The sequence below is a fragment of the Platalea leucorodia genome (genome assembly GCF_965183815.1).
Source record: "Platalea leucorodia genome assembly, chromosome: 8".
NCBI lineage: Eukaryota > Metazoa > Chordata > Aves > Pelecaniformes > Threskiornithidae > Platalea > Platalea leucorodia.
This window is the reverse complement of record NC_138830.1, coordinates 53,585,565-53,602,130: the sequence shown is the minus strand read 5'-3', so window position 1 is coordinate 53,602,130 and position 16,566 is coordinate 53,585,565. Positions and strand designations below refer to the sequence as shown.

Genomic DNA, 16,566 nt, shown 5'->3' with positions numbered 1-16,566 from the left:
CTCTGTTACGGTTTCAGGGCAGAAGGCAAGCAATGCAGAAGGACTCCTGCCCACTCCTGACGAGCAGGTAGAGCAAGACCAGTGTGGGTGGAGCTGGTGGGATGGTGAAGTTTTGCCTGCTCCTGGAAACGCAGTGCCCAGCAGCCCAGCCTCTCAGCGCCAGGCTCCTCTTTCAGCTCCGGTATCCCGCAGTGGGCACCAGCCCAGCGCTGGCCTCTGATTTGGTTTACTTTTCCACCCTTCAAGGAAGCCTTGGCCTCCTGCAAAGCTGTCTGAGCAGCTGCTTGTGCAGCCTGACCTGGCAGCTGAAACCCAGCCAGCAGCAAACAACAGCTCTGAATCAACAAGGAAAACGCCTGGTCAAATAAAAGGGTCACCTTCTACTTGGGTCACCATCACCATCCTCTTTACGGTGCTGTCCATCAGCTCCCTTTTGGGCAATAGAAATGAAGGCGCCAAGAGCTGAGTGAGCGTCTGACTCACCAAGGTGGCCCCCTGACAGGGGACACTGGTGGTCGATGTGTTTTGGGGGTCTGTCACCTCCCTTCCAGTGGACAAAACGACTCTCGTCTCCCTGCGCCTATGTTTTCTGAGCTCTCCCAGCAACTAAAATTTAAAAGATTTGTCCTTTTTTTCATCATTCGAAGCCAAGCGCACGTCAAGAACACACAACTGAAACTAGGCAGAGTTGAAAAATATACTGGTCACTTTTTATTGAGCACCGAAGTAGCAGAACCTGTACACGCCTAAGCACCAGGGGCACACACCGGGACGGCTCTGCCTGGAGCTGCCGCAGATCCTCGGCCGCTGCAAGGCAGAGCAGCTCCACCGGCACCGCCGGCAGCGCTTGAGGATCCGGAAGGCCATGAGTATTGCTAGCACACAGTGATACACGTAAAGGTTATTATAGCACCAAACATGCTTTAAAGTGTACACGGGAACATTAAAAAACAACCTACATCAGTGATTTCCTACTGTGCTTCACAAGACTGTTGTCGAGCCATGTGTCTTTGGAGAGAAGATAAGCTGAGGACGACTCATTTGGTCTGTGTTTTCTTTTCAGCGTGTGATGGACGTCGGTGTTGAAAACACAGCACATAGACGAGTCTCTTCTGTGGCTTTTGTTTCTGAATTTGACAATTAATAACTTTAAAAGAATTAACTTGAAAAAAGTTCAAGCATTATAGCACCATGAGGAAGGGTGATGTCTTTGATAACACCCAGTAAACAGAAATTCATCAACAAATTATTAATTTGTCAATTTTCTTTTTTAAAAATTCTTTTTGCAAGTAGAAAATACCTTTACCGTCCCATCCAGCAAGGTGGGCAGGTACGTGCTTTTGTAGCTACAAAAAAGCAGCCACTGAAGTGAATGTGTCCACTCAAATTAAGCATATTTTCTGATGCTTTGCATGATTAGGCTGAGATCTGAAGTTTTAATCTTGCAAATTTGTTAATACTCAAAGACATGTTTTTCAACTGGATCCTCTGATGTTTTTAGGCACCGAATTTTTTATTTTAAAATAGAAAAATTTGGCATTTACTTTTTGGGACTTAGCAGTAGCCATTGAAGCACTTTGCTCATTTAATCAGAATTTGATTTTTCTGCAAAAAGTAACGCTGAAAAAAAAAATCAGCCCATTTCACTGAGCAGCACCTAGGAGCAAGGCTGCATTAAGACTTCCATTATGAGCTGTGTTGCTTTAAGTTGTCACGTAGCATCAGTGGCAAAGCGGCAAGTTTCTGGCCTAAACTGAGATTGGAACTATGGATGGATGGATATATATATATGGGTGGACTCCTGTTTCTCTGCAGGAGCTAAGATATCATGGTATGAAGTTGTATATGATAAAATTTTAGAAATAGATCTGTCCAAGTATGGTGTTGCATTTAATAGTTAAAACTTGGAATAAAGGCACAAAGAAGTGAATGGAGTTCAACAAATGAAGACCTTTAGGAAAACGTGGAGCCCTTCGTCTGCTCCCTTGCTCTCTAAAGCACGCAGGAGTGTGCCTGTTTATGATAGGAAACAGAAGAGCAGTTTGGCATCTTTCATCTCTCCAGCTGCAAATGTCATATGCAAAGTATCAAGTGTTTTATAGGCGTTTGAGCTTTGGCTTAAAACATTTGGTGAGTGGAAAAAATCCCATGGCTCGTGGGTGGAAGCAGGCACTTGTATTTGTGAATTGGGTATTTATATGCACCGCTACTACTCTGCAGATTAAAATGGTAATTTTATGCATGCAGATGGGGACACGCACTAAACGGGAGCAAACATGGCTTCTTTTGCCTAGCAATTCTGGCAGATTTGTCAAAATGAAATGCAACTGTCCCTTTAGGACTGCCCAGAAAAGGAAACATTCATAGAAAAATGTGTTTTCCATTTTATAATGCTAAACAGCCAAAAGAAGCTGTAAGGCCCAAACACAAATAACTTGACCTTAAGGATTTATGAAAGTCAGCCTAAGGGTACAGGACTTCTAAAAAGCAGTTGCCCATCTGCCAGACAATCCTTTTAATCACACAAATTTATCCTGCTTTTTCTTTTCTAATATGTGCAACAAATAATCCAGACTTCAGCCTTCTTGCTGAGGTTTTGCAGGTACAAAACCGCAGATGTACATTTTGTGAGTATTAACTGTTCTGGCTAAAAAAAAACAACTTAAAAAGACTGGCACGCATGTGTGTCTGCTTAGATATTGCAGAAAGAAATCTATTCCGTCATCAGCTCTCAATCTGCAGCTCACCAGACTGAGAAGCTAAAGGAAAGTAACTTAAAAAAAAACATTTATAAAACCTGTTTTGCTCCTAGCTTAGAGTTCCTCAAATTCTTAAGATTTCAGGCTTAGGCTTGTAGACTGGGTGTCAAACCTGGTGAACCCGAGGTATAAATAGGAAAAGAAGAAACCTGCAGGTTTCTTCGAACTTTAAGCTTATGAAAAGGCTTATTTAAAGTAGTTGTTCAGGATAGGCAGCCACTGGATTTGATCCAGAGAGCCCCTTTAGTCTTACATTCTTGCCTATTCTAATGCAACTTAGATATACTTAGGTACAATTCTGACGTCACTTCATTTTTATAATACTGAGTTATGTTCACGGTCGTGAAATCCGAATCGGTCACATAACGCGCACATAAAGGGCAGGCTCTGTTCCAGCGGCCTGACAATGGTGCTGTGGCTTACAGGGATCCACTCGGAGGTATTTACATTTCACCGGTCGAAGGGCAGCAGATAAATGGTGGGGTTTCTTTCAGGGGATCACATTTCTCCCCCTGTTGATAGGCTTAAAATCTAGACTCATCCTGTTCCTTGAATAGCAAAGTCTTTTTATCACTGGTGGGCAGGGATCGGGGTAAAGCTGGGGACGTGCTCGTGGAGATTTGGGACCAGAATTCTTCCAAACCAGAAAACTGTTGGGTAAAGCATTCCTTGACAGCTGCTTAACAGAGTGGTCCAGCTGGGTGAAAATCAAACAAAAAAAAAGGAATTAAAATATTTATCCTTCCTGGGATGTTTGCACAGAACTTGTCCTTATGTAGCTGTGTAATCTTAACAGTCAGTCTGACGCAGGTACATAAAAGACACACTGAACTGCTTTGTTTTCATAACTGCCAGTTAAGCTCCAGTTAGTTTTAAAGTGAAGCTGAAGGTGTTGAGAAAACCATCTTGGGACAGACCTTTGGTATAATAAATATTTTCACTCTTGCCTAATTCAAAGCCTGATAAAATGATTGGAACTTTTTCAGTTGGCTTCGCTCTGGCCAGATACATTTACTCCCACGAGTGGTTCACACTGTTCAGTGCAACTGTTGGCACACATAAAGTTACCCCACAAAATCACCCATATGCCTAAGTATTTGCAAGACTGACCCTTACTGCAATCAGTCCTAAATAAAGAGCTTTTTAATTTGTCTTGCAGGAGCAGAGAAGAAGCCCCTAAACAGAAAGTTTAAACTCTTAAGGCTTACAAAGTTTTGCAGTATTTATTTTTCATCCTGAAAATCACTCCATCCTCTCAACACCCACAAGGCAAAGGTTCTTCAAAGAAATCAGGTGCATCTTGTGAAATTAGAGTAAAAAGTGGGAGGGGTATTGCGAGAGCTGGGAAGGACGCTAACTTCTCCATGGACAGTTTGCAGAGTTCAATCTCCCATGCCACAGGTGCTTGGGATACTTTTACAGCACCATCTGTTTGGCAGCATAGGTGTTTCAGCTCAATTCATGGAGCCTGAGGTATGCACCTGTACGTAGTTTTAAGGTGCTGTCCTTATGCTGGTGTAAGAGAGGTAATTTCACCCTCAAACAACCATTTCTTTAAATAATTGCATACTAAGCACCAACTATTTTCACCCAGCTTTCCCTTTATTCACAGGACACTTACCCAGACGCACCTTTGACTAGCCTAAATGCTTCTGCTGGTTTTTCACATAGCCGACGACGTTGTTGGAGTTGCTTCCTGTAAAACAAATAGCAGCAAAGTTAGATTTCAAGTTAGTCTGTGGCAAATGTTTTCCCAAGATTCTCTAAGCAGTACAGTTTTCCTGGTCTCATTACTTAGCAGTTCTCTGGGAGAGCTGCGATAGCCTGCTGGAGAGAGGAAAGTTGATCCTTTCATAGTTTTATCAGCTAAACTGGCCAAATTTGGCTGCTCGTAAATCTTATCATATCAAAGATGTTATAGCTGAATATCACTTCCAATCTGATCTGACTGTCCCCCTCTAGATCCAAGAGTTAGCAGAAACCAGGAGCTTTGAAGCCATGAGAAAAGCGATCTTCTGGAAGATCCTCCTGCTTTCTTTGCGACACATATCTATCAATTTGTGCAAGGGACCCGACACCTCTTGTGGTTGCAGATAACAAGAAGGGACTGATTCCTCAGGCTCCAGGCATCTCTTATCACGTACCACAATACAAGCTCTTGGCAAAAGACCCTGCTTTTGACAAAGTTCTGTGTTCATCTGCAAGGAGTCCTGGGCCATGAGCAAAGCTTCAAAAATATACTTAAAAATAACAAAAGCTTATTGGATTGAGTGTTTCTCATCCCTTGGGTGGGAACCCCTGGCAGAAGGCTGCACCATTTAACACATTGTGTCACAGCTGGAGGCACTCAAGAGTCCCTACTCGGGGCATTGCAGATCTTAAAATAAGATCTTTTGACCAAAACATAGAGAGTTGAGGCTAAAGAATCTCTTTTTGCTATGTACAAACCTTCATTTCATAAGCAGCAAATTCCTTGTAAGCAAGGCAATAACTATAAAGCTTAATAATAGCAAACACTTCGTGCCAATGGCTTACCAAAATATTCCTTGTAATACTTATGCCTCAGGTTGCGTCCATCTGCAAAAGAAGGCACGTAATGAGAACGTACCCAGTCAGCCTTCATTCTTTGTGTGAAACTCCGGCCTTCTGTGTACAGCACAGAGAAATTATAGATATGGAAATAATAACCTCACAAACAGGAAAATAAAAGATCTCTGTAGCTGAAGTAGTGTAGGCAGCTATAGACCCTTCATAAAACTGTTGAGATGATTGAACTATATGGACACAACTCACTTTCCCTGAGAGTGGTTAACTGCTGGCCACTAGCATGTTATGTTCTTTTCAGTAGCTGCGAGTCAAGGAATCGCAGACTTTCTCAAATGAAAGAAAATTTGGGTAAAATTTCAGACCATCTATTAGTGTTTTACATAATTCAAGTTCCAGCTAGGTTTTTCTGTTTGCCATTTATATAATTATTTAAGCTCTTAGAAATACCTTGTGTCTAAGAGCCATACAGCTATACATTACATTAGTTACTATGGATGTTACTAAAGAAAAAGTTATAAAAGAATAAAAGAGATGATCAAAAAGCCCTGGAAAAAATCTTAGTCTTTTCTGGAAGCAGTTCAGAGATGTGGTTTGATGCTTCCCCTGGCTTTTGCAGCGACCGAATGGCAAAACTGATGTCTCATGTCTCTACACCAAGATGATTTGTAGCCCAGTGGAGACATACATATCCTACTGTTCAATGAAGTTACATATACCTAGACATGTTATGAGCTTTCCTGGAAAATAGTTTGGCCTATATAAGTTCCTTGATTGGGCAAATGTGTCAGCAGAATAAAGGGAACAGTGTTTTGGATGCAGAAAGCAAAGTCAGAAGTCAAATCTGGCATTTGAAACTCACAGCTCTTAGTTAGTGTGCAGTGCTATTTTTTGTGCTGTGTAATAATGGCACGTGCAGGTTACTGCCTGCTCTGCTTACACAATCCCAGAGGACACTGGCATACGGAGCAAACAAGAAGTGTGTCCCCTGCTTTGGGTATTCCACATAGCTCAGCCAACATCAAGGGCATTAGAGACTTGAGATTGCTGCGGAGCGCGGACTGCCTCCCAGCCCAGCTGTCACGCACTGCCCTGGGGCCTCGGGCTGCCCAGAAAACCCAGGAAGCCCATGAGAGCAGATGTACCACCAGATGTCCTTCAAAGCCAGTGAGCGCATACCGTCCCTTACTGGTTTTTGCAGGACAGAACAAGAAAGGAAAGATTTCCAGTCAACTGACCTGGATTTCCACGGAGCTTGATGCACTGGCCCCTGTTAGGGATTCCTTCAGCCGTGTTACCTGGGTTGATGATATGGCATTCATAGCCTGTGGGGCAATGCAGAGGCTCATCTCCATCCTCAGTGGTACTGCAGGCCTCAGCTGCAAAAGAAGCCTGCAGGTCACAAATCATGGCTTTAACACCCACAGGTAACCAAAATATGACAACACAGCCACCTTCTTCTGTATCTCCTCCCAGACAGGATCTCAGACTACTTCCCATGCAAGGGTACCCAGGAGCTAACACCTCCAAAGAAGCCTGGCAGAGCAGGTGATCCACTTCACACCTTACACAAAAAACTGACGTGTCTAGCATGGTATGGGGAGTGCAGGTCAGCCCGATTACCTGTAACGACACACCGCCCACAGCCTGTTGCGCAGGGTCTTTGTGAGGGCTGGAGAGCGGTGAAGACAGACCACCACTGACCACCATGCCTGCACTGATAGGTGGTCCCTCCACGCATCTTTTTCCTCCGAGCAGCCATAAGTCTGTTCCAGCCAGTGTTTCAGGCTGGGTGAGGAATCAGGGAAACGTAACCAAGAAGCCGGCAGTTTGCTGCTTTGTTCTTTGCTCCACACCCATGAACTTGCTGATGAATTTCAACCTCAGATGTGACTCACTATGGAGTAAGGCAGTACCACTCCCTGGTACAAACGGAGGCTTTAACCTTGACCCTGGATTTTCAACAAGTGCAGAGCAGAATAAGAAAGTGAAGCAGGACTCGCAGGCGGTGTTTGTGTCCATTCAATGTACAGGCTACGCAGGGACACTCCACCCTTTCATTTGCCAGGATTTTAATTTCAAGGACCCCTGCTGTAATTCTCATGCCATGACTGATGGTTCTTATTTCACTAATTACTCCCTCAAGCTGAGATGAAGGTGTTAAGATAAGAACAAATAATATTAGCATGACAGGGATGGATGAGGAGGAACCTATTTTATCTTATTTCTAGCAGTGCAACTCCAATGAGTTGGAGGCAGAATTTTCTCTTGAAGAACTAGGAATTTTCATAATAGATGAGAATTCGGCAAGTCTGATACCATCTGTGTAAGACCAAAGAGGGTAATTTATTGGCACTACCTGTGTCTGACTAAAGCTGATGAAAAGCTGGAATAGCCTTTCCATGAGGAAATTAAGAACTTCAGGCATACATACATCTGGGGATGTCTCGTAAAAGAAAAATTCTCTTCCCACCTCCCCTCTCCCTCCTTGTTTCACTTTGAGGTATTGGAAAAAATTAATGAAAAGACCTTTCTCTGTGGAATTAACCTGAGAAGCCCAGTCTCATTAGCAGTCCCCAAGCTTAGATGCTCCCAGCTCCATGTCAGCTTGACGCAAGTCTGCAGCAGTTTGCCAGGGCTCTCGTTCAAAGCAGCCTTCAGACCCGAGAGCCAGAGCCCCAGCCCAAGGCATCTGTGCGGTGAGGCCACTCTGGATTAAGAGGTCTCCTAATCCAAGTCTGCCCACAGTCTTTCAGGCAGCTGGCAGAAAATCCGGGTACACTGACAAAGCCTTTTTCTAAAAAATCATATATTTCTACTTATTTCAAGAATGGATACAAATCCAGTTCCCTGGAGTACTCCTAGTGCTCTGCTGGATAAGCCATATCCATAAAAAGCAACCAATTTACTGCACCAGAAACTAGCCCCCTGCACAACATAGCGTTATTCCTAAGGAAACTCCAGACAAATACCAGCAGCCCCAGCATCCCAACAACGCTGGCAAGGCCTGTGTTTGATGAATATATTATTTAGTGCCTTTTGTATAATTACCGATCTCACAGAGAAGACAGTGAAAGGTACTGTACCTTGTAAGACTTCCTCTGGGCCATCCAAAAGCCACCCATTTCCTCCCAGCCAGCGGGGTTTGGGCTGAACCAACCAGTCTAAAACTGTAAAAGACAGAAACAAGAAACCACAGAGTGAAGGTGGAGTAGCCATAGGGCACACAGTTATGGAAAAGTCACAGACTTCCTCTAACAGCCAGTGACGAGGCTGCCTGGCTCCTGAAGGATGGATTTGAGTTTTCAGCAAGATACTTATATTCATGCTATTGTTGTCGCAGTGGCAAGAGAGCCATGGGTGTTATCCAGGGCCCCAAGAACCTGGTGTGATAAAGGCCAAAGCAGCTGTTTTTTCCCATCCTCTGTTCCCATGGCATGCATCAGATGAGATGGCTGCCTGGCTTCTGTGAGCACTAATTCAGATAGGGATTACTTCTTTTCCTGAACATGTAATCCCAGGAAAAGAACTAGCCTCAAATGATTTCTATCATTTGTGCTGGTAGAAGTTTTGCAACACCGGCTGACCTCGGATAATTCCTGGATTCAGCAGTCATCCCAGAAATGAGAAGTGTGGAACCGAAGCTTTATCCTCACCTCACACTCAACCCATGCCTCCCGCCTGAGACCGAATGCACATGGGGATGACTACCGCGACTCGTGCATGCTTCTCTCTACCGTAATGTGATCACTGGGTCTACTCTACCTGGCGGTGGCTGTACAGACTCCAGGCAGGCGTAGATGCACCCGTTGTAGCAGCAGCGCTTGTGCCTTTCACACTCTGAATCCGACCGGCAGCTGGGCACCTCGCAGGCTCGGTCAGGCAGAGTCTGGGGCGGTGGGGGGCAGCGGTCGTTCTTCTGGTAGTGGGAACTGTGAGAATGAAGAGGGTACTCATAATCCTTGCAAAGAAAAGAAAAGGAAACAAAGGTTTGGCATAAGGTGAATACCAAACATCCCATCAGTTGAAACAGAAGAGGGATTTTCAAAGTGGTTTTCAAGTATTCATTAGAGAGGAGAATTAACCATTCAGCTCCCCCAGCCCTGTCTTCAGCACACTGAAGAGAGAGCTGTACGATCACCTTAGCCCACTGCTTTGGAAACACCAAACCACCAAATTATTGTGTGCCACTCATTTTATAATTAAGCTTATTGTAATGACAATGAGGAGGCAAAAAAAATCCTTTCAAGTCTTTTATACTCGCCTGGGAAACATAGAGAAACACTCCAGGCATCCTCACGACGGGCACGCCAAAACGCTTTCATAGTAAAGCAGTGGAAATGATGGCACTGTTTTGTTTTGAGGTTATGTCCCCAAATGGGACCTGGAACTAATGTCCCAGGTAGCACCTGTCTCCTCAATAGGCTCCTTCTACTTTCATCACCTCCTTCTGCACCAGAACTTACAGGGGAGTCTTTCAAGCTTATCCACTGGGTTGTTACATTAGAGACCATTTCGAAAACATGAGATGATCTGGGTGAGATCTGTGTAGGTGATGTCAGTTTAATCCCAAAGAAAATGAGGCTGTGTTTGACTACAGCAGAAAGGAGCCCAGCTGCTCATTGCACACTGAAAGGACAAGGGAGATTTGAAGTGGATTAACAGGCACAGGATTTTACCAGAACCATTTGTAAGAGGCAGCATTCAGGTTATTATTCACGCTGGTGGCATTTTAGCAAGAAACCAACTCCCTCCAACAGAGAGGTGAATCACCCAAGCCCACTCCTTTCTCACCTGTGGCTAAACTACTCATCTCTGGGCTTGAGCTCAGCTCCCCAGAGCAGCATAAAATACTCAGGAAGGGCAATCAGTTCTCAGGTTTATTAACAAACATTAATAAGCTCTAATCACATCAAAAGATGGATTCTGGATTTGCACTTTTAAAAGAGATCAGCATCTAGCCAGAGGTATGAAGTGAGCGCTGCCATGCACTCGCTAGCAGGCTGTTGAGTTTAAGAGTCCTACATATACTTGGCCTGATCACTGTTGTGTTATGAAATCAGTGACGAACAACTGGAGTTGTTATTCCAAGAAACAGCATGGTGCAACTGTCCCCGAGGGGGTCTCTAGGAAATTTCACCATCAGGCTATGGAGAAATTTGAGGTGAGACTAATATCCCTCTTTAGCTACATCTGCTACATCCTCATTGTTGAAACCTCCCAACAGCTTCTGTGGAGCACGTGTGCCTTTTGCGAAACACCATGTCCCCACATGCACTGCCCAAAAAAATGTCCTAGGAGAGGCCCCAAGAGGTCCCTTGCCCCGGGGACTGACCGCTGGCCCGCACGGCCTCTGCTGCTGCGTGTGACCGAGCAGCAAGCATCAGTAACGGTGGAAACATCATCATCTTCACTCCCTTGGGATAACGCGTAATGTAGGGAATGAAGGCAATCCCAAGGGACACCAAAAGAAATAACGATGCACATCGATGTGGTACTGATGTGAGAAAGTTTACTTCCATATTGCGCATAGCAGAGAATCATACCGATAAGGTGGTGGTTTTTACACCAAAGCTGACCTCCTTTCTTTGAGCCATAGCTAGGGGGAAGCGGAGAGCAGCGAAGTTTCTCCGCTGCCTGGCTGCACAGCGATTGTCAGCCCGTGTAGAAATACAGAGAAAAGTCAGGATGATTAAAAGTTTTAATTTCTGTTAGAAGGTGTACATTAAAGAAAATCCATGTCCTGGTTATATCTATAATTGGTTAAATAATGTGTATGTGTGTCTGTGTGTGAGAGACAGGGAATTCCTAGTATTTCCACAAATGACAGCCTCCTGCCCTGTTCCCGGTATCAGCCTGCCCTGTTCTCAATATCAAAAACCAATTTCCTTCTGCTTTTTTCTTAGCTGTTTCCATTAAGTGAACAAGAAACTGCTCAAAACCCCTTCCATGAGATTGTTTTCCCATGAATTGATAGGCTGTTTGAACCATAAAATAAGTTTGAAAAAAAATATTTCCTAATTTTGATGATGTTTTCGATGTTAAAGTGTAAAACAATGTGTAAGCTATCACATCACCCCGTTCCTCAAAAGCTGAAAACATTCCAGCTTTGAAATAACGTGCTTTTGAATTGAAGATATTGCAAGTTCAACTTTTTTTCCTGTTGTTGGATTTTAAATAGAGAGAATGCTTGGACCAAGTATAATTTTGGGATATAAGAGAGCATTTAACAGCAAAACTATGCAGTTCCAAACGTTTAGCAGGTCTCCTTGCTGGAGGGAGCGTTCTTCCTGGAAGGTCACTGTTTACTACTCGATTATTTGAAATATCAGCTGCAGACTAAAATGTGACCAAAATAATACTGGCAACTCATGGATACATGAAAAAAAACCCAACCCCCAAACAATTACTGCCGTTGCTTCACAGATGATTCAGAAACCAAGAAGCCCAAATTGCAATGAACAGTTGGCTCAATGAATGAGATTTCCGTTTGGGAACAATAAAACATTTTTAGCCGATTAACTTTGTACCTCATGACCTCTCTGCCCATTTTCTCTATTCACCTGTTGCTCTGAACCCCTTTCTTTCAAAACGTCACGGTCAAAAAAATATTTTTTGCGCATTTGATCTAATAAAACCATTGCCACTGCTTTATGCATGCATAAACCATCCCAGTGGGAAACAGGATTCCCTCATTCCCAAAATAGCCTGGTTAAGGATGTCTCCAGGTACGGGTTACAAGGTCTTTTTAAAAGCTCTCCCAAGATTCACAGTTTGGTTCTGAGCATAGCTCAGATTTATTATTTTTACAGATCGTGACAACAGTCGAAATTTCTTCCTTTAAGAATATTTTTCAATGCAGGAGGCAAACCGCTGTTTCCCATGGAGACTTAGTAAATCATTTAAATTATAATATCTGCCTTAGACATATCCAGAAACAAAGTAAGGGGAAAAGTTCAGAGTTCAGCTGAGGAGCCCTGGAGGTCGGTAAAGATGACTAGGAAAAACCTGAATGCAATCACTCACTCTCAACCCCTATTTTCAACAGTAACTGTGGGATGCAGTCTGCCTCCAAAAAATCCCAGATCTTTTCCATTATTTGTGCCTGAAACTGGACCCTGGCCTTGTGTCAAAGCACAATTCTCTGCTAATTCATATTCTGCATGGCCACCCCTGAGATCACACGTGAGGTTTATTCCCAGCCTCCGGTCACCAGTTCTGTCCCTGGCAGGTATTTCCAAACATAAACCACCTTATCTCTGAAACAATACACACTTAGGAGGAATTTAGAGCCCTCCAATATTTCTATCAAAGACCTGGAAAAACACAGATCAAAGTTGCAAATATCAGACTGAAGGAGGGTTAAATAATCTGAAGGACAAGACCAAAACAATAGGAATAATATTCTCCTGCTATGGACTCTGGGTTAGTAGTTTTGGTTCTGGTGTCTGCAGCACTGGAAGATTGTTGCAAAATTCGAGTGGGCTCAAAGAAGATGCACGACAGCGATTAGAGGACTGGAAAGCAGGGAATAGAGTGCAAGGCTCGCATGTGCGTACGCAGGTTTCAACGCGGGGCTAAGGCAGCTCTGCTCATACGTTACTCTGAGGCACATGCGGGACAGAACTCTCATGGGAGGTGTGCTGATCTGGTAGACGAAGAGGGTATCTCAGTGTTGATTTATGACAGCTGGCTGGAGGGTAAATAAATTGTTGGAAGAACATTACAGCAGCTGTGAGGAATTCTTCATTTCTGGAAATCTTTAAAAGAAGGCTGGATTTTTTTCTAAAATGCTTGATGCAGTTGACACTGGACTAAAATCAAGACTGCCCCAGGTTCTTCCAATAGACGTGTGGGTGTCCCGATAATGAATTGAAGAGCACCCCCAGGTAGCTCCCTCCCTCTGCCCTTTGGGAACAGTCCACAGCCTCTGCGGGGGCTGCAGAACACCAGCTGCAAATCACTACACTTGACGAGTGTCCCTCTGGCTACAAAATACATGGATTTGCTAAAAGGTGCAAGCCCAGCTCCTCCATCCCACTGTGACTGCCAGTTTTTTCTTCTCACTGCATCCCCTCTCCTCTTTCTCCCTTCTCTGTTCCCACTTGACCCCTCCTTGCCAACCAACGCCCTTCCTCAGAGTCCATCATGAAAAACTCCTGGCCAGATCGCAAGCCAGCTCCTCATCGTAACACCTGCTCGTCGTTCTGCAGCCAGCAGTTTGGTGGATGCATTGCTCCTGCTGTGGACTCAGACTTTTTGGACTCGGACAACATCACTCTCAGCCAACTCCCTACCCCTCACCGCCTCTCCGCCCTACAGACCTCGCCTGTGTCCTGGGGGTCCCACAGGGATGTCTATGGCCCATCTCTTGTATGGCTCCATGTTGCCGTGAGCACCTCCATCTGTTACCCCTCTATCCAAGTGACTCACAAATCAGCTGTTCCACCCACAGCCTGTGATTTTCAAACTGTAGGGAACACACAGCATTTGGTAGAAAAGAAAGCATCTCTCTGAGAAACAAGAGGGGCTGCCAAAACAGCCTCTTGGTGGATAAGAGGATGGAGAGCAGACACCTTCCTCCTTACATGGCTTTGAGGAGAAGGAAAAAGAAATGCATTTTCTGTTTTTCCTAGATAAGATGTTTCCGTCAATATCAGCAATTCTAGCTGAGCTTGCCAGATCAGTAGCACCTGGATTCACAGCTGCCAGAAAAAACAGTCCTTTGAAGAACCGCAGATTGAAAGAAGAGGATATATCCTCAGGGGAGTGGGCTCCGTGCTTCTACAGAGCACATTATCTGAAGATCAACATGTAAATTCCTGTTCTACTCCTGTCCTATCTCTCTGGGTCATTTACTTCACTGCTCATATTGCATTTGGGCTTTGCATTGAAATATGACAGAAAAACATGCTAATAAATACACGCTCCAGTGAGTGATTTTGCAGGGAACACAGCTCTTCACGTCACCATTTTCCAATTAAAGTGCAAACTAGATGACACCCTGTCCCAAGCGAGGCTACAATGAAGAAAATTTCTTATTGTAAAATACTGGGGTGCCTTTCAAATATTAGCACAAGTTTTTCTGCAAAGTTTCCAGGAGACAAAAGCACCTTATTTCAGTTCATTCAGCACGGGCAAAAGACGTGTGGCACATTCTGAGGCAGCAATTGCACAAACCAGATGTAGCTGTCCCCAGACATCACTCTAGATGTCATGGGCAAAAAAGCATCCATTTTAAATTAAAAGCTTTTGTATGTGTCTACAGAAAACAGGTGGAGGGATCCCTCTGTGACACCAAGGAGCTGTTTATGCACATGCGATGGCTGGAAGATGCAATCAAACCCAAGCATGAGAAAACAGACTGGCTGGGGCTTCCACCTAAGCAATCCAAGGGGCAGAAGCCTTGGGTCAGTGCTGGTTTCTAAGGGGACTTTAATGGAGTAAGTAAAAATTTCAAATTCACGTTGTTTTTCTTTCTAAACAGCAGGTCCTAAACGTCAAGCTATCACATTATTTTCCTTTATTTTTTTTTTTAAATTTCCTCCATGGCCACCTCTAACAGTCTTTTGGCCCAGACACACCAGAACAAGACCTAGCACCATCCTTTTATCCACTCACGGTAACCTGTTGGTGCTCCAGTTTCAATTCCAGTAAGTACCTAGTGCTCTAAGTACCACCGCAGAGTTGGAAATGGTGGTTGTGCTCAGTACCCCACCACACGGCTCTTTATCCCCTGTAACGCCCCGGGCAGGCACAGCAAGTGCTCCAGTGCTCCCTGGGTGCACAGGGGACACGGGAGCCTCTGCAGCTCCGTGCTGTGTTTTCTTGCACAGAGTCTCCTGCCTTTCCCGGTTTGTTCTCACTTTGGACGCCTGGAGGATAAGAAGGCGGCTTAACGTGTGATCGGGACGTTACTCTGACACTGTGGATCTGGAGGTCTCTGCGCTCCGGTGATTTACAAAACCCTAGGCAATGTCACCATCCCTCTAGTACACGCTATCACTAGGAGCTGGAGATATGTACCCAAAGTTACCCCAAAAGGCGGTGGGGGAACTGGGCAGGGAACCCTCCTCCCTGCTCTAAGCAATGAATAACAACATTATCTACTTTTCACTACATCTATCCCCAGACACATAGGTTTTGCATTCCCTCTCTCCCCATTCACGCTTCCCTCGCTGCCCTATGAAGCTTCCAGGAAAAGCAGCGACGGCTGCTGTACCAACGTCTTCTCACTGTTCCAAGCGTGCCCTACAAGCTTCCCATTGCAGCAGCTAGGTGGCAAAACTTTAGTACAGCCTGGGAAACTTAATGCAACCCTTTTATAAAGAGACAGCGTGCAGATTCAAATACTTCTTATTCTAAAATGCTACACACACGTAAAGAAAACTCCCCTTTCACGGTGAGCATACCCAGCTCCCCCAAAATCACCCCGCTGCAGTTTACTCACATCATATTTCTCCGTCATTTTCAGATGTAGAGCACGCTTCCAGAGATTCCTTGCACAGCCCGAATCTGGCAGCAAAACTAAGACACACAAGGCTGCAGTGAAGACCTTTTTACAGAAATGCATCTCTGACAGCACCCTGGAATCCATTTTCCCAAAGAGAGATGAAATAAGGAGCCCAGCTTTCGGGATCCAGACAATTCAGAGTCTTGGCAAGGAGGGAGGGAGACGGGGAGGGAGGGAGAGCGAGGGCTGATCGCTGGTGAGAGCCGCTTTTCGCTGCGCAGCTTCTGGGAAGGGAAAGGGGGGAAAAAAAAAACAAAGGAGCCCACAAGCAGAAGCCAGGAGCTGCTGTTGAACTTCTTTACTCAAAGTTAGATCAGGTTCTCGGCTCACATGTTCACACAAAGCACATGCTCTCCTTGAATGATAGATGGGAAGATTATTTGGAAAGATTATTTTTAGACCTTTGTTCCCAACATCTGGCATCCTCAGAGAGCCCCATTCAAAGCCAAAGCGTGGGATCAGATGACAGCTGCCGCAGGGGGAAATAAAGGTCTTGGAGGGGTGGGCTCGGCAGCTTCTAGCAAACAGCTCACCCAAACTGTCCAAGCTACTCGGCTCGCCCTTTGTGTGCTTCCCACTGTGCCCTGAGCTGTGGTTTTGGATCATGTTTTGACAAAGTGATAACTTCATATGAAGATTGCTTGAAGGAAATGATTTAAAGACATGATAAACATGCAGGGGCTTTAATTAAACTAAGTTGACGTTAGCTTTCTGCAAATGATTTCGAAGAAGGGGAAGACGTGGCCATTG

At 44.7% G+C, this 16,566-nt stretch overlaps 1 protein-coding gene across 3 annotated transcripts; it reads right to left on the bottom strand.

Annotated features, from left to right (window-relative positions):
* Positions 1–683: 683 nt before the first annotated feature.
* Positions 684–16,148, bottom strand: WFDC1 (WAP four-disulfide core domain 1). Of its 3 annotated transcripts, none has more exons than XM_082319218.1 (7): positions 15,754–16,148; positions 9,069–9,264; positions 8,390–8,473; positions 6,542–6,682; positions 5,295–5,336; positions 4,381–4,455; positions 684–3,456 (listed from the first exon to the last, which is right to left on the bottom strand). In XM_082319218.1, the coding sequence occupies exons 1-6, from the start codon at positions 15,898–15,900 to the stop codon at positions 4,397–4,399; spliced, it is 669 nt and encodes a 222-aa protein (XP_082175344.1). In that variant the 5' UTR covers positions 15,901–16,148; the 3' UTR covers positions 684–3,456; positions 4,381–4,396. The 3 variants fall into 3 exon arrangements, with proteins under 3 accessions (XP_082175344.1, XP_082175345.1, XP_082175346.1); XM_082319219.1 differs by having other exon boundaries at positions 4,391–4,455; XM_082319220.1 differs by lacking the exon at positions 5,295–5,336.
* Between the last annotated feature and the right edge of the window lie 418 nt (positions 16,149–16,566).

What these genes read in the sequence shown, in the direction of transcription:
- WFDC1 (XM_082319218.1), bottom strand. Translation starts at nt 15,900, where the DNA reads ATGGATTCCAGGGTGCTGTCAGAGATGCATTTCTGTAAAAAGGTCTTC. An exon ending in AAATGACGGAGAAATATGAT is followed by an intron (nt 9,265 to 15,753) that starts GTGAGTAAACTG and finishes TTTCTTTGCAAG; the next exon opens with GATTATGAGTACCCTCTTCA. An exon ending in CCCAGAGGAAGTCTTACAAG is followed by an intron (nt 6,683 to 8,389) that starts GTACAGTACCTT and finishes CTTCTTTTGCAG; the next exon opens with CTGAGGCCTGCAGTACCACT.